This window comes from Cyanistes caeruleus, chromosome 1 (assembly GCF_971803275.1).
Source record: "Cyanistes caeruleus chromosome 1, bCyaCae1.hap1.1, whole genome shotgun sequence".
NCBI lineage: Eukaryota > Metazoa > Chordata > Aves > Passeriformes > Paridae > Cyanistes > Cyanistes caeruleus.
The window spans coordinates 1,111,913-1,135,360 of NC_141701.1; the positions used below are offsets into that span (position 1 = coordinate 1,111,913).

Sequence of the window (23,448 nt, forward strand, 5' to 3'; positions counted from 1 at the left end):
TTCTGGAATTTTTTGAGATTTTCTGGGATTTTTTTTTGGACTTTCTGGGATTTTTCCCAGAATTTTGGGGATTTTTTGGGGTTTTTTCTGGAATTTTTGGGATTTTCTGGGAATTCTTAGGGGGTTTGCACAGAAATCGGGGGCATTTGGGGGAATTTTCTGGGATTTTGGGAATTTTCTGGGAATTTTTGGGATTTTTTGGGATTTTTTTGGGAATTTTCTGTGATTTTTTGGGAATTTTCTGTGATTTTTTGGGAATTTTCTGGGATTTTTTTCTGGAATTTTTTGAGATTTTCTGGGATTTTTTTTGGACTTTCTGGGATTTTTCCCAGAATTTTGGGGATTTTTTGGGGTTTTTTCTGGAATTTTTGGGATTTTCTGGGAATTCTGAGGGGGTTTGCACAGAAATCGGGGGCATTTGGGGGAATTTTCTGGGATTCTGGGAATTTTCTGGGATTTTTTGGAATTTTCTGTGATTTTTTGGGATTTTTTAGGGATTTTTTTCTGGAATTTTTTGAGATTTTCTCGGATTTTTTTTGGATTTTCTGGGATTTTTCCCAGAATTTTGGGGAATTTTCTGGGATTTTTTGGGATTTTTTCTGGAATTTTTTGGATTTTCTGGAAATTTCGGGGGGGTGTGCATGGAAATCAGGGGATTTTGGGAATTTTCTGGGATATTGGTGGTTTTCTGGGATTTTTTTTCTGGAATTTTTTGAGATTTTCTGGGATTTTTTTTGGATTTTCTGGGATTTTCTGGGAATTTTTTGGGATTTTTTTTGGATTTTCTGGGAATTTCTGGGATTTTCCCCAGAATTTTGGGGAATTTTCTGGGATTTTTGGGGATTTTTTGGGAATTTCTGGGATTTTTCCAAGAATTTTGGGAATTTTTTGGGATTTTTTCAGGAATTTTGGGGATTTTTTGGGGGGATTTTTTTTGGATTTTCTGGGAATTTTCCTGCATTTGAGGAATTTTCTGGGATTTTTTGGGAATTTTTTCAGATTTTTCTCTGATTTTCTGGGATTTTTTTGGAATTTTTTGAGATTTTCTGGGATTTTTTTTGGATTTTCTGGGATTTTTCCCAGAATTTTGGGGATTTTTTGGGTTTTTTTCTGGAATTTTTGGGATTTTTTGGGAATTCTGAGGGGGTTTGCACGGAAATCAGGGGATTTGGGGGAATTTTCTGGGATTTTGGGGAATTTTCTGGGATTTTTTTCTGGAATTTTTTGAGATTTTCTGGGATTTTTCCCAGAATTTTGGGGTTTTCTTGAAAAAATTTGGGAATTTTGGGGAATTTTCTCTGCATTTTTGGGATTTTCTTGAAAAATTTTGGGAATTCCGTTAAAACTTTTGGGAAATTTTGGGGAATTTTGGGAATTTTGGGAATTTTCTCTGCATTTTTGGGATTTTCTTGAAAAATTTGGGGAACTCCCTTAAAAATTATGGGAATTTTAGGGAATTTTGGGAGTTTTCTCTGCATTTTTGGGATTTTCTTGAACAATTTTGGGAATTTTGGGGGAATTTTTGGAATTTTGGGAATTTTCTTTGCATTTTGGGGATTTTCTTGAAGAATTTTGAGAATTTTGGGGAATTCTGGGGAATTTTGGGGAATTTTCTTTGCATTTTTGGAATTTTCTTGAAAAATTTTGGGGAAATTTGGGGAATTCTGGGAATTTTGGGGAATTTTCTCTGCGTTTTTGGGATTTTCTTGAAAAATTTTGGGAATTTTGGGGAAATTTGGGAATTTTCTCTGCATTTTTGGGATTTTCTTGAAAAATTTTGGGGAAAATTTTGGGAATTTTGGGGAATTTCTGGGAATTTGGGGGAAATTTTTGGGAATTTTTGGGAATTTCTGGGAGTTTTGGGTCCCTCCCCCTTCTCCTCTCGGGGGCCCCCCCGGATCTGCCCCGATTTTTGGGATTGCGGTGAATTTGGGGCCGGTTCCCGCGGGGGTTTTGGGTGTCCTGGGTGGGAACGGGGGTTTTTTGGGATGGGGGGAATCCCGGGAATTCCCTGGGAATGTTTTTTGGGGGTTCTGGCCCAGGTGCTGCTGTCGCTGGGGGATTTTGGGGGCGCCCGGCGGGCGCTGCGCCGGGCCCTGGCCGGGAGAGGCGGCGACGGCGACGCCCAGAGCCGGCAGCTGCGGCACTGCCGGAGACACGGTGAGAGAGGCGGGGAAACAGCGGGGGGAAAACCGGGATGGAAACGGGCTGGAAACGGGAAAAAATGGGATGGAAATGGGAAAAACGGGGAAAAACGGGCTGGAAACGGGCTGGAAACGGGAAAAAATGGGCTGGAAACGGGGAAAAACGGGAAAAACGGGCTGGAAACGGGCTGGAAACGGGGGGAAACGGGAAAAAATGGGCTGGAAACGGGGAAAAACGGGCAGGAAACGGGCTGGAAACGGGAAAAACGGGATGGAAATGGGGAAAACAGGCTGGAAACGGGATGGAAACGGGAAAAAATGGGCTGGAAATGGGAAAAACAGGCTGGAAACGGGCTGGAAATGGGCTGGAAACAGGAAAAAATGGGGGAAAACGGGAAAAACGGGCTGGAAACGGGAAAAAATGGGAAAAAACGGGCTGGAAATGGGCTGGAAACGGGAAAAAATGGGAAAAAACGGGGAAAAACGGGCTGGAAACGGGAAAAAACGGGGAAAAACGGGCTGGAAACGGGAAAAAATGGGGAAAAACGGGCTGGAAACGGGAAAAACGGGGAAAAACGGGATGGAAATGGGAAAAAACGGGGTGAAAATGGGGAAAAACGGGATGGAAATGGGAAAAAATGGGAAAAAATGGGCTGGAAACGGGAAAAACGGGATGGAAATGGGATGGAAACGGGAAAAACGGGCTGGAAACGGGAAAAAATGGGGAAAAACGGGAAAAAATGGGATGGAAACGGGAAAAATGGGAAAAAATGTGAAAAAATGGGCTGGAAACGGGAAAAATGGGGAAAAACGGGATGGAAATGGGAAAAAACGGGCTGGAAACGGGAAAAAATGGGGAAAAACGGGAAAAAATGGGCTGGAAATGGGAAAAAATAGGGAAAAACGGGGAAAAACGGGCTGGAAATGGGAAAAATGGGGAAAAACGGGAAAAAACGGGCTGGAAACGGGAAAAAATGGGGAAAAATGGGAAGGAAATGGGAAAAACAGGGTGGAAATGGGAAAAAATGAGGAAAATGGGGAAAAAATGGGAAGGAAATGGGAAGAAACGGGGTGGAAATGGGAAAAAATGGGAAAAAATGGGAAAAAATGGGGTGGAAATGGGAAAAAATGGGAAAAAATGGGAAGGAAATGGGAAAACACGGGCTGGAAACGGGAAAAAATGGGAAAAAATGGGGAAAAACTGGGGTGAAAATGGGAAAAAACGGGAAGGAAATGGGAAAAAACAGGGTGGAAATGGGGTGAGAAACGGGGAAAACGGGAAAAAACGGGCTGGAAACAGGAAAAAATGGGGAAAAACGGGGAAAAACGGGATGGAAATCGAAGAAAATGGGCTGGAAACGGGAAAAAATGGGGAAAAATGGGAAGGAAATGGGGAAAAACGGGGTGGAAATGGGAAAAAATGGGAAAAAACGGGGAAAAACGGGCTGGAAACGGGAAAACATGGGGAAAAATGGGGAAAAACGGGGAAAAATGGGGAAAAAATGGGGTGAAAATGGGAAAAAATGGGAAGGAAATGGGGTGGAAACGGGAAAAAATGGGGAAAAAAGGGCTGGAAATGGGAAAAAATGGGGAAAAATGGGAAGGAAATGGGAAAAAAATGGGGTGGAAATGGGGTGAAAAACAGGGAAAACGGGAAAAAAAGGGCTGGAAACAGGAAAAAATGGGAAGAAAATGGGAAAAAACGGGGTGGAAATGGGAGAAAATGGGAAAAAACGGGGAAAAACGGGAAAAACGGGATGGAAATGGGAAAAAATGGGAAGGAAATGGGAAAAAACGGGAGGGAAATGGGAAAAAATGGGCTGGAAACGAGAAAAAATGGGGAAAAACGGGGAAAAATGGGAAAAAGCGGGGTGGAAACGGGAAAAAACGGGGTGGAAACGGGAAAAAATGGGAAAAAACGGGGAAAAATGGGAAAAAATGGGGTTGAAATGGGAAAAAATGGGGAGAAAAAGGGAAAAAATGGGGCAGAAAATGGGGAAAAACGGTCAAAAATGGGATGGAAATGGGAAAAAATGGGGTTGAAATGGGAAAAAATGCGAAAAAACAGGAAAAAACAGGATGGAAATGGGAAAATACGGGGAAAACGGGAAAAAATGGGGTGGAAATGGGAAAAATGGGGAAAAATGGGGCAGAAATGGGGAAAAATGGGGAGAAAATGGGAAAAAATGGGAGAAAATAAGAAAAAAAGGGGAAAAATGGGATGGAAATGGGAAAAAATGGGGTGGAAACGGGAAAAAATGAGAAAAAAACGGGGTGGAAATGGGAAAAAACGGGAGAAAATGGGGCAGAAATGGGGAGAAAATGGGAAAAAATGGGATGGAAATGAGGGGAAATGGGGAAAAATGGGGAGAAAAAGGGAAAAAATGGGGCAAAAATGGGGAAGAAATGGGAAAAATGGGGAGAAAAAGGGAAAAAATGGGGCAAAAATGGGGAAGAAATGGGAAAAATGGGGAGAAAAAGGGTAAAAATGGGGAGAAAATGGGGCGGAAATGGGGAAAAATGGGAGAAAAATGGGGAAAAAATGGGAAAAAATGGGATGGAAATGGGAAAAAACGGGATGGAAATAGGAAAATATGGGAAAAAACAGGGAAAAATGGGAAAAAATGGGATGAAATGGGAAAAAATGAGAAAAAACGGGGTGGAAATGGGGCAAAAATGGGAAAAAATGGAGGAAAAATGGGAAAAATGGCCCCAAATGACATCAAATGACCCCAAGTGGTACCAAAGTGGTGACAAATGGTACCAAAATATCCCCAGTGTCCCCTCAGTGTCCCCCCAGTGTCCCCTCAGTGTCCCCTCAGTGTCCCTCAGTGTCCCCCCAGTGTCCTCTCAGTGTCCTCTCAGTGTCCCCAATGTCCCCTCAGTGTCCCCTCAGTGTCCCCTCAGTCTCCCCGGTGTCCCCTCAGTGTCCCCCCAGTGTCCCTCAGTGTCCCCCCAGTGTCCCCCCAGTGTCCCCAATGTCCCCTCAGTGTCCTCTCAGTGTCCCCTCAGTGTCCCCAGTGTCCCCTCAGTGTCCCCGTGTCCCCTCAGTGTCCCCTCAGTGTCCCCTCAGTCTCCCCGGTGTCCCCTCAGTGTCCCCAATGTCCCCTCAGTGTCCCCTCAGTGTCCCCAGTGTCCCTCAGTGTCCCCTCAGTGTCCCCAATGTCCCCTCAGTGTCCCCAATGTCCCCTCAGTGTCCCCAATGTCCCCAGTGTCCCCTCAGTGTCCCCAATGTCCCCTCAGTGTCCCCTCAGTGTCCCCAATGTCCCCAATGTCCCCTCAGTGTCCCCAATGTCCCCTCAGTGTCCCGTGTGTGCCGTGCCCTGGCCCAGCTCTCTGCTGACCCTGCCCCTCCGCTGGCTCTGGCTCTGTGTGAGCGCCTCGGGGACAGCCTGGCCCGGCTCGGGGGTGTCCCCAGTGTCCCCTCAGTGTCCCCAATGTCCCCTCAGTGTCCCCAATGTCCCCTCAGTGTCCCCAATGTCCCCTCAGTGTCCCCAATGTCCCCTCAGTGTCCCGTGTGTGCCGTGCCCTGGCCCAGCTCTCTGCTGACCCTGCCCCTCCGCTGGCTCTGGCTCTGTGTGAGCGCCTCGGGGACAGCCTGGCCCGGCTCGGGGGTGTCCCCAGTGTCCCCTCAGTGTCCCCAATGTCCCCAATGTCCCCTCAGTGTCCCGTGTGTGCCGTGCCCTGGCCCAGCTCTCTGCTGACCCTGCCCCTCCGCTGGCTCTGGCTCTGTGTGAGCGCCTCGGGGACAGCCTGGCCCGGCTCGGGGGTGTCCCCAGTGTCCCCTCAGTGTCCCCAATGTCCCCAATGTCCCCTCAGTGTCCCCAATGTCCCCTCAGTGTCCCGTGTGTGCCGTGCCCTGGCCCAGCTCTCTGCTGACCCTGCCCCTCCGCTGGCTCTGGCTCTGTGTGAGCGCCTCGGGGACAGCCTGGCCCGGCTCGGGGGTGTCCCCAGTGTCCCCTCAGTGTCCCCAATGTCCCCAATGTCCCCTCAGTGTCCCCAATGTCCCCTCAGTGTCCCGTGTGTGCCGTGCCCTGGCCCAGCTCTCTGCTGACCCTGCCCCTCCGCTGGCTCTGGCTCTGTGTGAGCGCCTCGGGGACAGCCTGGCCCGGCTCGGGGGTGTCCCCAGTGTCCCCTCAGTGTCCCCAATGTCCCCAATGTCCCCTCAGTGTCCCCAATGTCCCCTCAGTGTCCCGTGTGTGCCGTGCCCTGGCCCAGCTCTCTGCTGACCCTGCCCCTCCGCTGGCTCTGGCTCTGTGTGAGCGCCTCGGGGACAGCCTGGCCCGGCTCGGGGGTGTCCCCAGTGTCCCCTCAGTGTCCCCAATGTCCCCTCAGTGTCCCCAATGTCCCCTCAGTGTCCCGTGTGTGCCGTGCCCTGGCCCAGCTCTCTGCTGACCCTGCCCCTCCGCTGGCTCTGGCTCTGTGTGAGCGCCTCGGGGACAGCCTGGCCCGGCTCGGGCACTTCCAGCGCGCCGCCGACTTCTACCAGAGACAGGTGAGGAGCCCTGAGGGCAGCCCGGGAACGGGGGGACCCGGGAATTCCATGGGAATTTTGGGGAATTTTGGGGAGACTTTTTCAGATTTTTTTCAGATTTTTTTCAGATTTTTTCAGATTTTTTTCAGATTTTTTTCAGATTTTTTCAGATTTTTTTCGGATTTTTTTCAGATTTTTTCGGATTTTTTTCAGATTTTTTTCTGATTTTTTTCTGATTTTTTCAGATTTTTTTCAGATTTTTTTCGGATTTTTTTCGGATTTTTTCAGATTTTTTTCAGATTTTTTTCAGATTTTTTTCTGATTTTTTCAGATTTTTTTCGGATTTTTTTCAGATTTTTTTCGGATTTTTTTCGGATTTTTTTTAATATTTTTTTAGGATTTTTTGGGATTTTTTTGGATTTTTTTCAGATTTTTTTAGGGTTTTTTTTTTTTTTAATTATTTTTGATGTTTTCTTAAGATTTTACCTTACTTTTTTTAAGATTTTTTTTGGATTTTTTTCGGATTTTTTCGGATTTTTTTTGAAATTTCACCTGATTTTTTTGAGGATTTTTGTGGGGTTTTTTCCAGATTTTTTTGGTATTTTTTGAGGATTTCTTTAGGATTTTTTGAGGATTTTTTTTTATTTTTTTTTAATTTTTTCTGATATTTTTTGGATTTTTTTCTGATTTTTTTCTTATTTTTTCTGATTTTTTTCGGATTTATTTTTGAATTTTACCTGATTTTTTGGGGGATTTTTTTTTTTTGTTTTTTTCTGATTTTTTTCTGATTTTTTTCGGAATTATTTTTGAATTTTACCTGATTTTTTTCTGATTTTTTAGGATTTTTTTCTGATTTATTTTTGAATTTTACCTGATTTTTTTCGGATTTTTTAGGATTTTTTTCTGATTTATTTTTGAATTTTACCTGATTTTTTTCGGATTTTTTAGGATTTTTTTTTGATTTTTTTCTGATTTATTTTTGAATTTTACCTGATTTTTTTGAGGATTTTTTTCTGATTTTTTTTTGATTTTTTTCTGATTTTTTTCGGATTTTTTTCTGATTTATTTTTGAATTTTACCTGATTTTTTGGGGGATTTATTTTTTGGTTTTTTCTGATTTTTTCAGATTTTTTTCTGATTTATTTTTGAATTTTACCTGATTTTTTTGAGGATTTTTTTCTGATTTTTTTCTGATTTTTTTCTGATTTTTTTCTGATTTATTTTTGAATTTTACCTGATTTTTTTGAGGATTTTTTTATTGTTTTTTTCTGATTTTCTTCCGATTTTTTCTGATTTTTTTCTGATTTATTTTTGAATTTTACCTGATTTTTTTGAGGATTTTTTTCTGATTTTTTTTTTATTTTTTTCTGACTTTTTTCGGATTTTTTTCTGATTTATTTTTGAATTTTACCTGATTTTTTGGGGGATTTTTTTTTTGTTTTTTTTTTGTTTTTTTTCTGATTTTTTTCAGATTTTTTTTGGATTTATTTTTGAATTTTACCTGATTTTTTTGATAATTTTTTGGGGTTTTCTTTTCTGTTTTTTCCAGGATTTTTTCGGATTTTTTTCTGATTTTTCCAGGATTTTTTCTGATTTTTTCCCAATTTTTTTTAAATGTTACCTGATTTTTTTGAGGATTTTTTGGGATTTTTTTTCTGTTTTATCCAGGATTTTTTCTGATTTTTTTTTATTTTTCATTTCCCTGGAATTTCCCTCTTTCCTTGACAACTTCCCCCTCATTTTTGGGTGGTTTTTCCCATTTTTTCCCCATTTTTCCCTCAGTTTTTCCCATTTTTTTCCCATTTTTTTCCCATTTTCCCCCATTTTCCCCCTCTTTTCCCACTTTTCCCTCCCTAATTCCCATTTTTTTTCATTTCCCTGGAATTTTCTCCTTTTCTTTGGAATTTCTTTGTTTCTTTTGGTGGTGTTTTTCCCATTTTCCTTCCATTTCTCCCCATTTTTACCCCAATTTTTCCCCACTTTTCCCTCCCTAATTCCCATTTTCCCCTTTCCCATTTTTCCCTGGAATTTCTCTCTTTCCTTGACAACTTTCCCCTCATTTTTTGCCCCTTTTCCCCATTTTTCCCCCATTTTTCCCCATTTTTTCCCATTTTCCCCCATTTTTCCCCTTTTTTTTCCCATTTTCCCACGTTTTTTCCCATTTTCCCCCATTTTCCCCCATTTTTCCCCACTTTTCCCTCCCTAATTCCCATTTTTTCCCATTTTTCCCTGGAATTTCCCTCTTTCCTTGACAACTTCCCCTCATTTTTTTCCCTTTTTTCCCATTTTTCCCCATTTTTTCCCATTTTTCCCTCCCTAATTCCCATTTTTTCCCGTTTTTCCCTGGAATTTCCCTCTTTCCTTGACAACTTTCCCCTCATTTTTTGCCCCTTTTTCCCATTTTTCCCCATTTTTTCCCATTTTCCCCCCATTTTTTTTCCCATTTTTCCCATTTTTCCCCATTTTTTCCCTCTTTTCCCACTTTTCCCTCCCTAATTCCCATTTTTTCCCATTTTTCCCTGGAATTTCTCTCTTTCCTTGACAGCTTCCCCCTCATTTTTTCCCATTTTTCCCATTTTTCCCCATTTTTCCCCATTTTTCCCCATTTTTCCCATTTTTTCCCCATTTTTCCCCATTTTTCCCCCTCTTTTCCCATTTTTCCCTCCCTAATTCCCATTTTTTCCCGTTTTTCCCTGGAATTTCCCTCTTTCCTTGACAACTTTCCCCTCATTTTTTGCCCCTTTTTCCCATTTTTTTCCCATTTTCCCCCATTTTCCCCCTCTTTTCCCACTTTTCCCTCCCTAATTCCCATTTTTTTTTCATTTCCCTGGAATTTTCTCCTTTTCTTTGGAATTTCTTTGTTTCTTTTGGTGGTGTTTTTCCCATTTTCCTTCCATTTCCCCCATTTTTTCCCCAATTTTCCCCCACTTTTCCCTCCCTAATTCCCACTTTTCCCCTTTCCCATTTTCCCCTGGAATTTCCCTCTTTCCTTGACAACTTTCCCCTCATTTTTTGCCCCTTTTTCCCATTTTTCCCCATTTTTTCCCATTTTCCCCCCATTTTTTTTCCCATTTTTCCCCATTTTCCCCAATTTTCCCCCTCTTTTCCCACTTTTCCCTCCCTAATTCCCATTTTTTCCCATTTTTCCCTGGAATTTCTCTCTTTCCTTGACAACTTTTCCCTCATTTTTTGCCCCTTTTTCCCATTTTTTCCCCTTTTTTCCCATTTCCCCCCCATTTTTTTTCCATTTTCCCCCCATTTTTCCCATTTTTTCCCATTTTTCCCCATTTTTCCCCATTTTCCCCCTCTTTTCCCACTTTTCCCTCCCTAATTCCCATTTTTTTCATTTCCCTGGAATTCCCCTTTTTCCTTGTGAACTTTCTCCTCATTTTTGGCTGCTTTTCCCCATTTTCCCCATTTTTTCCCCATTTTCCCCACATTTTTCCAATTTTTTCCCATTTTTCCCCATTTTTTCCCATTTTCCCCACGTTTTTTCCCATTTTCCCCACATTTTTCCCATTTTTTTCCCATTTTTCCCCAATTTTTTCCTTCTTTTCCCACTTTTCCTTCCCTAATTCCCACTTTTCCCTTTTCCCATTTTTCCCTGGAATTTCTCTCTTTCCTTGACAACTTTACCCTTATTCTTTGGGGTTTTTTCCCCATTTTTTCCTCTTTTTTCCCATTTTTCCCCATTCTTCCCCATTTTCCCCTTTTTTTCCCACTTTTCCCTCCCTAATTCCCATTTTTTCCTATTTTTCCCTGGAATTTCCCTCTTTCCTTAACAACTTTCCCCTCATTTTTTGCCCCTTTTTCCCATTTTTTCCCCATTTTTCCCCATTTTCCCCCATTTTTTCCCATTTTTTTCCCCATTCTTCCCCATTTTTCCCCTCTTTTCCCACTGTTCCCTCCCTAATTCCCATTTTTTTCATTTCCCTGGAATTTCCCTCTTTCCTTGACAACTTTCCCCTCATTTTTTGCCCCTTTTTCCCATTTTCCACCCATTTTTTTTTCCCATTTTTCCCCCATTTTTTCCCATTTTTCCCCATTCTTCCCCATTTTTCCCCTCTTTTCCCTCTTTTCCCTCCCTAATTCCCATTTTTTTCATTTCCCTGGAATTTCCCTCTTTCCTTGACAACTTCCCCTCATTTTTTTCCCTTTTTCCCCATTTTCCCCACATTTTTCCCCATTTTCCCCCATTTTTTCCCATTTTTTCCCCATTTTTCCCCATTTTTCCCCATTTTTCCCCCTCTTTTCCCACTTTTCCCTCCCTAATTCCCATTTTTTCCCATTTTTCCCTGGAATTTCCCTCTTCCCTTAACAACTTCCCCTCATTTCTTTCCCTTTTTCCCCCATTTTTTCCCGTTTCCCCCCATTTCTAAGCTGTTTTTTCCCGTTTTTTCCCGTTTTTTTCCCGTTTTTTCCCGTTTTTTTCCCGTTTTTCCCGTTTTTCCCGTTTTTTCCCGGGATTGGGGGCTCAGCTGGCTCTGGCCGAGGCTCAGGGGGCTCCCGGGCGGGATCTGGCCGTCATCCACGTCTCGCTGGCCGCCACATTCCGGGATCTGGGCCAGCATTCCCGGGCCCTGCAGCATTTCCGGAGGGAGCTGGAGCTGCGCCGCGGGGAGCCCCTGGAGGTGAGAGAGTCCGCAATTCCCAAAATTCCCCGAATTCCCAAAATTCCTGATCCCAAATCCACGAATTTCTGATCCCAAATCCCCAAATTCCCAAATCCCAAATCCCCAAATCCCCGAATTCCCAAATTCCCAAATAATTCCTGATCCCAAATCCCCGAATTCCCAAATTCCCGATCCCAAATCCCCAAATCCCCAAATCCCAAATCCCCAAATTCCCAATCCCAAATCCCCAAATCCCAAATCCCAAATCCCAAATTCCCAAATCCCCGAATTCCCAAATCCCCGAATTCCCAAATCCCCAAATCCCCAAATTCCCAAATCCCCAAATCCCCAAATCCCCAAATCCCAAATTCCCAAATCCCCAAATCCCCAAATTCCCAAATCCCCAAATTCCCAAGTAATTCCTGATCCCAAATCCCCAAATCCCCAAATTCCCAAATAATTCCCAATCCCAATTCCAAATCCCCGAATTCCCAAACCTCCAATCCTGAATTCCCGATCCCAAATCCCCAAATTCCCAAATTCCTGACCCAAAATTCCCAAATCCCCAAATCCCCAAATCCCCAAATTCCCAAATTCCTGATCCCAAATCCTCGATCCCAAATCCCCAAATCCCCAAATCCCCAAATCTCCAATCCCAAATTCCCAAATCCCCAAATTCCCGACCCAAAATTCCCAAATTCCCGATCCCAAATCCCCAAATCCCCAAATCCCCAAATAATTCCCGATCCCAATTCCAAATCCCCGAATTCCCAAATTCCTGACCCCAAATCCCCAAATGCCCAAATCCCCAAATTCCCGATCCCAAATCCCCAAATTCCCAAATCCCAAATCCCAAATCCCCAAATCCCAAATCCCCAAATCCCCAAATTCCCAAATAATTCCTGATCCCAAATCCCTGAATTCCCAAATTCCCGAATCCCAAATCCCCAAATCCCAAATCCCAAATCCCCAAATCCCAAATCCCCAAATCCCCAAATCCCCAAATCCCAAATCCCAAATCCCCAAATCCCAAATCCCCAAATCCCCAAATTCCCAAATCTCCAATCCAGAATTCCCAAATCCCCAAATTCCCGACCCAAAATTCCCAAATTCCCGATCCCAATTCCAAATCCCCAAATTCCCAGATTCCCGATCCCAAATCCCCAAATCCCCAAATCCCCAATTCCCAAATTCCCGATCAAAATCCCCAATCCCCGAATTCCCAAATCCCCAAATTCCCGATCCCAAATCCCCAAATCCCCAAATCCCCAAATTCCTGATCCCAAATCCCCAAATCCCCAAATTCCCAAATTCCTGATCCCAAATCCTCGATCCCAAATCCCCAAATCCCCAAATCCCCAAATCCCCAAATCCCTGATCCAAAATCCCCAAATCCCCAAATCCCTGATCCAAAATTCCCAAATTCCCAAATCCCCAAATCCCCAAATCCCAAATCCCCAAATCCCCAAATTCCCAAATCCCCAAATTCCCAATCCCAAATTCCCAAATCCCCAAATCCCAAATTCCCAAATCCCCAAATAATTCCTGATCCCAAATCCCCGAATGCCCAAATTCCTGATCCCAAATCCCCAAATCCCAAATCCCCAAATCCCAAATCCCAAATCCCCAAATCCCCAAATTCTCAATCCCAAATCCCCAAATTCCCAAATTCCCAAATTCCCGATCCCAAATCCCCAAATCCCAAATCCCCAAATCCCAAATCCCCAAATCCCCAAAATTCCCAAATTCCCAAATCCCCAAATTCCCGATCCCAAATCCCCAAATTCCCAAATTCCCAAATCCCCAAATTCCCAAATTCCCGATCCCAAATCCCCAAATCCCCAAATCCCCAAATCCCCAAATCCCCAAATTCCCAAATCCCAAATTCCCAAATCCCCAAATAATTCCCGATACCAATTCCAAATCCCCGAATTCCCAAATTCCTGACCCCAAATTCCCAAATCCCCAAATTCCCGATCCCAAATCCCCAAATTCCCAAATCCCCAAATCCCCAAATCCCAAATTCCCAAATCCCCAAATCCCAAATTCCCAAATTCCCAAATCCCCAAATTCCCAAATCCCCAAATTCCCAAATTCCCAAATCCCCAAATCCCAAATTCCTGACCCCAAATCCCAAATGCCCAAATCCCCAAATCCCCAAATTCCCAATCCCAAATTCCCAAATAATTCCCGATCCCAAATCCCGAATCCCAGAATTCCCAGAATTCCCGCAATTCCCAGAATTCCCAGAATTCCCGCAATTCCCAGAATTCCCGGAACTCCCAGAATTCCCAGAACTCCCAGAACTCCCAGAATTCCCGCAATTCCCAGAATTCCCAGAATTCCCGCAATTCCCGCATTCCCGCATTCCCAGGAATGCCGGACGTGGCTGAACGTGGCTCTGGCTCTGGAGGATTTGGGATCGGCCCCGGATCAGATCCTGCCCCCGCTCCGCAGCGCCCTGGGATGCGCAGAGGCCGCCGGGGATTCCCGGCTCCAGGTGGGAATTCCGGGAATTCCGGGGATTCTGGGAATTTTTAGGGATTTTTTTAGAATTTTTAGGGAATTTTTAGGGATTTTTTTGGAATTTTTTGGGATTTTTTTTTGATTTTTTGGGATTTTTTTGGGATTTTTTTTGGATTTTTGGGGTCTCAGCACCCTGGGATGCGCCGAGGCCGCCGGGGATTCCCGGCTCCAGGTGGGAATTCCGGGAATTCCGGGGTTTTTGGGAATTTTTTGGAATTTTTTTGGATTTTTTAGGGAATATTTGGGGATTTTTTGGGATTTTTTAGGGAATTCTTTGGGGTTTTTTTTGATTTTTTAGGGAATTTTGGGGTCTGAGCGCCCTGGGATGCTCCGAGGCTGCCGGGGATTCCCGGCTCCAGGTGGGAATTCCGGGATTTCTGGGAATTCCAGGGATTTTTAGGGAATTTTTTTGAATTTTTGGGGATTTTTTGGGGATTTTTTGGGGGTTTTTTGGGATTTTTTTGGGATTTTTTGGGATTTTTTAGGGAATTTTGGGGTCTGAGCACCCTGGGATGCGCCGAGGCCGCCGGGGATTCCCGGCTCCAGGTGGGAATTCCGGGGATTCTGGGAATTTTTAGGGATTTTTTAGAATTTTTAGGGAATTTTTAGGGATTTTTTTGGAATTTTTGGGAATTTTTTTTTGATTTTTTGGGGATTTTTTTGGGATTTTTTGGGAATTTTGGGGTCTGAGCGCCCTGGGATGCGCCGAGGCCGCTGGGGATTCCCAGCTCCAGGTGGGAATTCTGGAATTCCAGAGATTTTTTGGGATTTTTTTGGGATTTTGTCCGGGAATTTTTTGGGATTTTTTTGGGGAATTTTTGGAATTTTTTGGGGGTTTTTTTGGGATTTTTTTGGGATTTTTTGGGGATTTTTTTGGAATTTTGGGGTCTGAGCACCCTGGGATGCGCCGAGGCCGCCGGGGATTCCCAGCTCCAGGTGGGAATTCTGGAATTCTGGGATTTTTTGTGATTTTTAGGGAATTTTTTTGGAACTTTTTGGAATTTTTTGGGAATTTTTAGGGATTTTTTTTTGATTTTTTGGGATTTTTTTGGGATTTTTTTTGGGATTTTTTAGGGATTTTTTTGGAATTTTTTTGGAATTTTTAGGGATTTTTTTGGGAATTTTTGGGAATTTTGGGGTCTGAGCTCCCTGGGATGCGCCGAGATCTCCGGGGATTCCCGGCTCCAGGTGGGAATTTGGGAATTCCAGGAATTCCAGGGATTTTTTGGGAATTTTTTTGGAATTTTTAGGGTTTTTTTTGGAATTTTTGGGGATTTTTAGGGAATTTTTGGGAATTTTGGGGTCTGAGCTCCCTGGGATGCGCCGAGGTCTCCGGAGATTCCCGGCTCCAGGTGGGAATTTGGGAATTCCAGGAATTCCAGGGATTTTTTGGGGAATTTTTTAGGGATTTTTTTGGAATTTTTTGGGAATTTTTTGGGATTTTTAGGGAATTTTTGGGAATTTTGGGGTCTGAGCTCCCTGGGATGCTCCGAGGTCTCCGGAGATTCCCGGCTCCAGGAATTTTCCTTGAGATCTTTTATCCCAAAAATTCCCAATTTCCCTTCACCAAATCCTGCGGTTTTTTGGGACCTTTTCCCATTTTTTAGGAATTTTTTCCATGCCAGAATTCTCATTTTTCCAGCCCCAAATCCCAGGAATTTTTGGGGTTTTTTTGGGACCTTTTCCCATTTTTTAGGAATTTTCCCCTGCCAAAATTCCCATTTTTCCATCACCAAATTCCAGGAATTTTTTGGGACATTTTCCTGGTTTTTTGGGACCTTTTCCCATTTTTTGGGATTTTCCCCTGCTAAAATTCCCGTTTTTCCAGCCCCAAATCCCAGGAATTTTGGGATTTTTTTGGGACCTTTTCCCGGTTTTTTTTGGGACCTTTTCCCATTTTTTGGGATTTTTCCCTGCCAAAATTCCCATTTTTCCAGCCCCAAATCCCAGGAATTTTTTGGGACTTTTTCCCAGTTTTTTTTGGGACCTTTTCCCATTTTTTGGGATTTTCCCTGCCGTAATTCCCATTTTTCCAGCACCAAATCCCAGGGATTTTTTGGGACATTTTCCTGGTTTTTTGGGACATTATCCCGGTTTTTTTTTGGGACATTTTCCCGTTTTTTTGGGATTTTCCCTGCCGGAATTCCCATTTTTCCAGCGCCAAATCCCAGGGATTTTTTGGGACCTTTTCCCGGGGTTTTTTTGGGACCTTTTCCCGTTTTTTGGGATTTTCCACCTACTAAAATTCCCATTTTTCCAGCGCCAGGTTCTGAGTTTTTGGGGTTTTTTTTTTGGGCCTTTTCCCATTTTTTGGAATTTTTTCCTGCCGGAATTCCCATTTTTCCAGCCCCAAATCCCAGGGATTTTGGGGGTTTTTTAGGGACATTTTCCTGGTTTTTTTGGGACCTTTTCCCATTTTTTGGGATTTTTCCCTGCCAAAATTCCCGTTTTTCCAGCCCCAAATCCCAGGGATTTTTTGGGACCTTTTCCCGGTTTTTTTGGGACATTTTCCCGTTTTTTTGGGACCTTTTCCCATTTTTTGGGACATTTTCCCATTTTTTGGGACCTTTTCCCGTTTTTTGGGATTTTCCCTGCCGGAATTCCCGTTTTTCCAGGTTCTGAGTTCTTGGGGTTTTTTTTGGGACATTTTCCCGGTTTTTTTTGGGACCTTTTCCCATTTTTTGGGATTTTCCCTTCCAGAATTCCCGTTTTTCCAGCCCCCAATCCCAGGAATTTTTGGGGTTTTTTTTGGGGGGTTTTTTTTGGGACCTTTTCCCTTTTTTTGGGATTTTTCCATGCCTGAATTCCCATTTTTCCAGCACCAAATCCCAGGAATTTTTTGGGACATTTTCCCGGGTTTTTGGGACATTTTCCCGTTTTTTTGGGATTTTCCCTGCCGGAATTCCCATTTTTCCAGCGCCAAATCCCAGGGATTTTTTGGGACATTTTCCCGGGGTTTTTTTGGGACCTTTTCCCATTTTTTGGGATTTTCCACCTACTAAAATTCCCGTTTTTCCAGCGCCAGGTTCTGAGTTTTTGGGGGTTTTTTTTTTGGGCCTTTTCCCATTTTTTGGGATTTTCCCTGCCGGAATTCCCGTTTTTCCAGCCCCAAATCCCAGGAATTTTGGGGGGTTTTTTTGGGACCTTTTCTCGGTTTTTTTGGGACCTTTTCCCATTTTTTGGGATTTTCCCCTGCCGGAATTCCTGTTTTTCCAGCCCCAAATCCCAGGAATTTTTGGGGTTTTTTTTGGGGGGGTTTTTTTGGGACCTTTTCCCATTTTTTGGGATTTTCCCTGCCGGAATTCCCGTTTTTCCAGGTTCTGAGTTTTTGGGGTTTTTTTTGGGACATTTTCCCGGTTTTTTGGGACCTTTTCCCGGTATTTTGGGATTTTCCCTGCCGGAATTCCCGTTTTTCCAGCGCCAGGTGCTGCGGCGGCTCCGGGCTCAGCAGCTCCGGGACGGGGACCTGGAAGGGGCCGAAAATTCCCGAAAAAAGCTCGGAGAGGATTCCCAGGAAGAGGAGGAGGAAGAGGAAGAGGAAGAAGAATCCGAATCCGAATCCGAATCCGAGTCGGAATCGGAGCTGTCGGAGAGCGGTGAGCGGGAATTGGGGAATTTTGGGGAATTTGGGGAATTTTTGGGAATTTTTTGGGAATTTTGAGGGGGATTTGGAGAGAATTTTTGGGATTTTAGGGAATTTTGGGAATTTTTGGGATTTTTTTTGGAATTTTTAGGGGGGATTTGGAGAGAATTTTTGGGATTTTAGGGAATTTTGGGAATTTTTGGGATTTTTTTTGGAATTTTTAGGGGGATTTTTTAGGGAATTTTGGGGATTTTAGGGAATTTTGGGAGGTTTTGGGGGGATTTGGAGAAGATTTTTGGGATTTTAGGGAATTCTGGGAATTTTTAGGAATTTTGAGGGGGATCTGGAGGGAATTTTTGGGATTTTAGGGAATTTTGGGAATTTTTAGGATTTTTTTTGGAATTTTTAGGGGGATTTGGAGAAGATTTTTGGGATTTTAGGGAATTTTGGGAATTTTTGGGATTTTTTTTTGAATTTTTAGGGGGATTTTTTTGGGAATTTTGGGGATTTTAGGGAATTTTGGGAGGTTTTGGGGGGATTTGGAGAAGATTTTTGGGATTTTAGGGAATTTTGGGAATTTTTAGGATTTTCTTTGGAATTTTTAGGTGGATTTGGAGAAGATTTTTGGGATTTTAGGGAATTTTGGGAATTTTTAGGATTTTTTTTGGAATTTTTAGGGGGATTTGGAGAAGATTTTCGGGATTTTTAGGCAATTTTTAGGGGGATTTTTTTGGGAATTTTGGGGATTTTAGGGAATTTTGGGAGTTTTTGGGGAGATTTGGAGAGAATTTTGGGATTTTAGGGAATTTTGGGAATTTTTAGGATTTTTTTTGGAATTTTTAGGTGGATTTGGAGAAGATTTTTGGGATTTTTTTGGAATTTTTAGGGGGATTTTTAGGGAATTTTTGGGATTTTAGGGAATTTTGGGAGTTTTTGGGGGATTTGGAGAAGATTTTTGGGATTTTAGGGAATTCTGGGAATTGTTAGGATTTTTTAGGGAATTTTTAGGAGGGATTTGGAGAGATTTTTGGGATTTTAGGGAATTTTGGGGATTTTAGGGAGTTTTGGGGGGATTTGGAGAGATTTTTGGGATTTTAGGGAATTCTGGGAATTTTTATGAATTTTTAGGGAATTTTTAGGGGGGATTTGGAGAGATTTTGGGATTTTAAGGAATTTTGGGAATTTTTAGGAATTTTTTTTGAATTTTTAAGGGGTTTTGGAGAAGATTTTTGGGATTTTAGGGAATTCTGGGAATTTTTAGGATTTTTTTTGGAAATTTTAGGGGGATTTGGAGAAGATTTTTGGGATTTTTGGGCAATTTTTAGGGGGATTTTTTGGGGAATTTTGGGGATTTTAGGGAATTTTGGGAGGTTTTGGGGAGATCTGGAGAAGATTTTTGGGATTTTTAGGAAATTTGGGAGTTTTTGGGGGGATTTGGAGAAGATTTTTGGGATTTTAGGGAATTTTGGGAATTTTTATGAATTTTTAGGGAATTTTTAGGGGGATTTGGAGAGATTTTGGGATTTTAGGGAATTTTGGGAATTTTTAGGATTTTTTTTGGAATTTTTAGGTGGATTTGGAGAAGATTTTTGGGATTTTTAGGCAATTTTTAGGGGGATTTTTAGGGAATTTTGGGGATTTTAGGGAATTCTGGGAATTTTTAGGATTTTTTAGGGAATTTTTAGGAGGGATTTGGAGAGTTTTTTTGGGATTTTAGGGAATTTTGGGAGTTTTTGGTGGGATTTGGGGAGAATTTTTGGGATTTTAGGGAATTTTGGGGATCCCTGGGGGAGATTTTTTGGGAATTTTGGGGGGATTTGGAGAAGATTTTTTGGATTTTAGGGAATTTTGGGGGTCTCTGGGTGGAATTCTGGGAATTTTTGGGGGGATTTAGAGAGGATTTTTGGAAGTTTTAGGAATTTTGGGAATTTTTAGGAATTTTGGGAAGGTTTTGGAGAGAATTTTTGGGATTTTCGGGGGATTTGGAGAAGATTTTTTTGGGATTTTAGGGAATTTTGGGAATCTTCATGGGATTTGGGGAGAATTTTTGGGATTTTAGGGAATTTTGGGAATTTTCAGGGGATTTGGAGAGAATTTTTTGGATTTTAGGGAATTTTGGGGGAATTTTGGGAATTTTTAAGGGGGATTTTAGGGAATTTTTGGGATTTTAGGGAATTTTTGGGATCCCTGGGGAGAATTTCTGGGATTTTCGGGGGATTTGGAGAAGATTTTTGGGATTTTAGTGAATTTTGGGGGAATTTTGGGGATTTTTGGTGGGATTTGGAGAGAATTTTTGGGATTTTTGGGAATCTGGGCGAATTTTGGGAATTTTTAAGGGGGATTTTAGGGAATTTTTGGGATTTTAGGGATTTTGGGGGTCCCTGGGGGGAATTCTGAGAATTTTTGGGGGCATTTGGAGAAGATTTTTTTGAATTCTAGGGAATTTTGGGAATTTTTAGGAACTTTAGGAAGGCTTTCAAGAGAATTTTTGGGATTTTTGGGGGGATTTGGAGAAGATTTTTGGGATTTTAGGGAATTTTGGGGGAATTTTGGGAATTTTTAAGGGGGATTTTAGGGAATTTTGGGGATCCCTGGGGGGAATTTTTGGGATTTGGGGAATTTTTTGTGGGATTTGGAGAGAATTTTTGGGATTTTTGGGAATTTTAGGGGGGATTTGAAGAGGATTTCTGGGATTTTAGGGAATCTTACGGAATTTTGGGAATTTGGGGGGGGGATTTGGAGAGGATTTTAGGGAATTTGGGGGAATTTTGGGAATTTTTCAGGTGGATTTTAGGGAATTTGGGGGAATTTTGGGAATTTTTGGGATTCCCTGGGGGGGAATTTGTGGGATTTTTGAGATTTTTTTTTGATTTTAGGGAATTTGGGGGAATTTTAGGGAATTTTGGGGGATTTGGAGAAAATTTTGGGGCTTTTAGGGAATTTTGGGGATCCCTGGATGGAATTTTAGGGAATTCTTGGGAATTTTGGTGATTTTTGGGAAGGAAATTTTGGATTTTAGGGGGAATTTGGGGTTTTGGGAGGGGAATTTTGAGGGAATTTTGGGAATTTTGGGGTTTTTAGGGAAAATTTGGAATTATTGGGAGGAGAATTATGAGGGATTTGGAGAAATTTTGGGGGAATTTTGTGGGAATTTGGGGTTTTGGGAGCAGAATTTCGAGGGAATTTTGGGAATTTTGGGGTTTAGGGAGAATTTGGAATTATTGGGAGGGGAATTTTGAGGGATTTTTGGGAATTTTGGGGTTTTTAGAGGGAATTTGAAATTTTGGGAAAGGAATTTTGGGGGATTTTGGGGAAATTTGGAGGATTTAGGTGGAATTTTGGTGATTTTGGGAAGGGAATTTTGGATTTTAGGGGCAATTTGGGGTTTTGGGAGGGGAATTTTGAGGGAATTTAGGGAATTTTGGATTTTAGGGGGAATTTGGGGTTTTTGGGAGGAGAATTATGAGGGATTTGGAGAATTTTTGGGGGAATTTTGTGAGAATTTGGGGTTTTGGGAGCAGAATTTTGAGGGGATTTTGGGAATTTTGTGATTTAGGGAGAATTTGGGGTTTTGGGAGGGGAATTTCGAGGGATTTTAGGGAATTTTGGGGTTTTTAGAGGGAATTTGGAATTTTGGGAAGGGAATTTTGGGGAAATTTGGGGAAATTTGAGGTTTGGGGAGGGGAATTCTGCGAGATTTTTTGGAATTTTGGGGGATTAAAGGAAATTTTGGGGGGTTTTAGGGAATTTTGGAGGATTTAGGTGGAATTTTGGTGATTTTAGGGATTTGGGAGAGCAATTTTCAGGGAATTTTGGAGGTTTTTGGGGGAATTTGGGTGATTTTGGGAAGGGAATTTTGAGGGATTTTTGGGAATTTTGGATTTTAGGGGGAATTTGGGGTTTTTAGGAGGGAAATTTTGAGGGATTTTAGGGAATTTGGAGGTTTTTAGGAGGAATTTTGGTGTTTTTAAGGGGGAATTTGGAGTTTTTGGAAAAGGAATTTTGGGGATTTGAGGGAATTTTGAGTTTTAGGGGGAATTTGGGATTTTGGGAAGGGAATTTTGAGGGATTTTTGGGAATTTTGGGGGAGTTTTATGGGAATTTGGAGATTTGGGAGGAGAATTTTGGGGTTTTGGACAGGAAATTTTGAGAGATTTTTGGGAATTTTGGGTTTTAGGGAGAATTTGGGGTTTTTGGGAGGGGGAATTTGGGGTTTTGAGGGAATTTTGGTGGCATTTTTTGGGAATTCGGCGTTTTGGAAGGGGAATTTTGAGAGGTTTTTGGGAATTCTGGGTTTTAGGAGGAATTTGGGAGTTTTGGGAAGGGAATTTTGAGGGATTTTGGGGTTTAGGGAGAATTTGGGGTTTTTGGAAGGGGAATTTTGAGGGATTTCAGGGGATTTTGGGGGTTTTAAGGAGAATTTGGAGGTTTGGGAATTCAATTTTGAGAATTTTTGGGAATTTTGGTGGAATTTTAGGATAATTTGGGGTTTTTTTGGCAGAGGAGGAAGATGAAGATCTCGAGGGTTACCCCAAAAGTGTCCCCGGGAGGCGCCGGAGCAACAGGGTGAGGGGAGACCCCAAAATCCCCCCAAATTCCCCAAAAATCCCTCTCAAAACCCCCCAAATTTTGGGGATTTTTTTTTTATATTTTATTGGAGTTTTTAATTCCAAAATTCCCAATTTTCCAGCCCAAATCCTGGAGTTTTGGGATTTTTTCATTTCAAAAATCCTCTTAAAATCACTTAAATCCCCCCAAAAATTCTGATTTTCCTCCAAAATTCCCAGAAAATTCCAAAAAAATCCCCCCAAATCCCCCCAAATTCTCAAGAAATCCTGAAAATTCCCAAGAAATCCCAAAAAATTCCCGAGAAATACCCCCAAATTCCAAAAAAATCACCCAAAATTCCCAAGAAATCCCCAAAATTCTCCAAATAATCCCAAGAAATCCCCCAAAAATCCCCCAAAAAATCCTGAGAAATCGCCCAAAATTCCCAAGAAATCCCCCAAAATTCCCGAGAAATTCTCCAAAAATTCCCAAGAAATCTCCAAACATTCCCAAAAAAATCCCCAAAATTCCTGGGAGAAAAAAAAAACCCTGGGGAAATCCTAAAGAATCGGAGGCAAACCCCAAAAAATTGGCAGAAAAATCTGAAAAATCTCTGGGAAATCCCCAAAAATTGTGGGAATCCCAAAAAATTGGTGGAAAATTCCCCAAAATTATGGGAATTTTTTAAAAAATTGGGAAAAATTCCCCCAAAAATTGCTGGAAAATCTGAAAAAATGGGCAGAAAATCCAAAAAAAAGTGGGGGAATCCCTAAAAGTTGGTGGAAGATCCCAAAAAATTTGGGAATCCAAAAAAAAAATTGGGAAAATTCCCAAAAAATTTGCAGAAAATCCCCCAAAATCACCAGAAAATCCCAAAATCTTACAGGAATGCCAAATATTGGGAGTCTAAAACAAATCAGGAGCACCTGAGATCTCCAAAATTCCCAAGAAATTCCAAAAATTCCCAAGAAATCCCCCAAAAATCCCAAAAAATTCTCAAGAAATCACCCAGAATTCCCAAAAAAACCACAAAAATTCCCAAAAAATCCCCCAAAATTCCCAAAAAATCCCCCAAAAATTCCCAAGAAACCCCCAAAATTCCCAAGAAATCCCCCAAAAATTCCCCAAAAAATCCCCCCAAAAATTCCCAAAAAACCCCCAAAAATTCCCAAGAAATCCCCAAAATTCCCAAGAAATCCCCCAAGAATTCCCAAGAAATCCCAAAAGAAATCCCAAGAAATCCCCCAAAATCCAAAAAAATTCCCAAGAAATCTCCAAAATTCCCAAGAAATTCCCCCAAAATTCCCAAGAAATCCCCCCAAATTCCCAAGAATTCTTTGGGAATTCTTTGGGAGCCTCTCCCGGGTGGGAATCCCGAAATTCCCGCTTGGGAAAAGCCCCAAAATTCCCAAAATTCCCGGCAATTCCTGGAATTTCAGCAGTGGAACCGTCGGAACGAGCGGGGTGAGACCCCCCTGCACCGAGCCTGCATCGAGGGAGACCTGAAAAAAGTTCGGCTTTACCTGGATCAGGTAATTCCCAAAAAATTCCCTAAAAATC

General features: G+C 42.2%; 1 protein-coding gene across 1 annotated transcript in view; it reads left to right on the forward strand.

The window, feature by feature from the left end:
• The window catches only part of TONSL (tonsoku like, DNA repair protein), a 94,132-nt gene that overhangs the window by 20,722 nt on the left and 49,962 nt on the right, over positions 1-23,448 (forward strand). The window contains exons 8-15 of the mRNA XM_086877294.1: positions 2,043-2,160; positions 5,448-5,552; positions 6,500-6,639; positions 11,097-11,249; positions 13,606-13,731; positions 17,176-17,353; positions 21,842-21,906; positions 23,331-23,420. Of these exons, the coding sequence (XP_086733420.1) occupies positions 2,043-2,160; positions 5,448-5,552; positions 6,500-6,639; positions 11,097-11,249; positions 13,606-13,731; positions 17,176-17,353; positions 21,842-21,906; positions 23,331-23,420 (975 nt within the window). The remainder of the gene's footprint in view (positions 1-2,042; positions 2,161-5,447; positions 5,553-6,499; positions 6,640-11,096; positions 11,250-13,605; positions 13,732-17,175; positions 17,354-21,841; positions 21,907-23,330; positions 23,421-23,448) is intronic.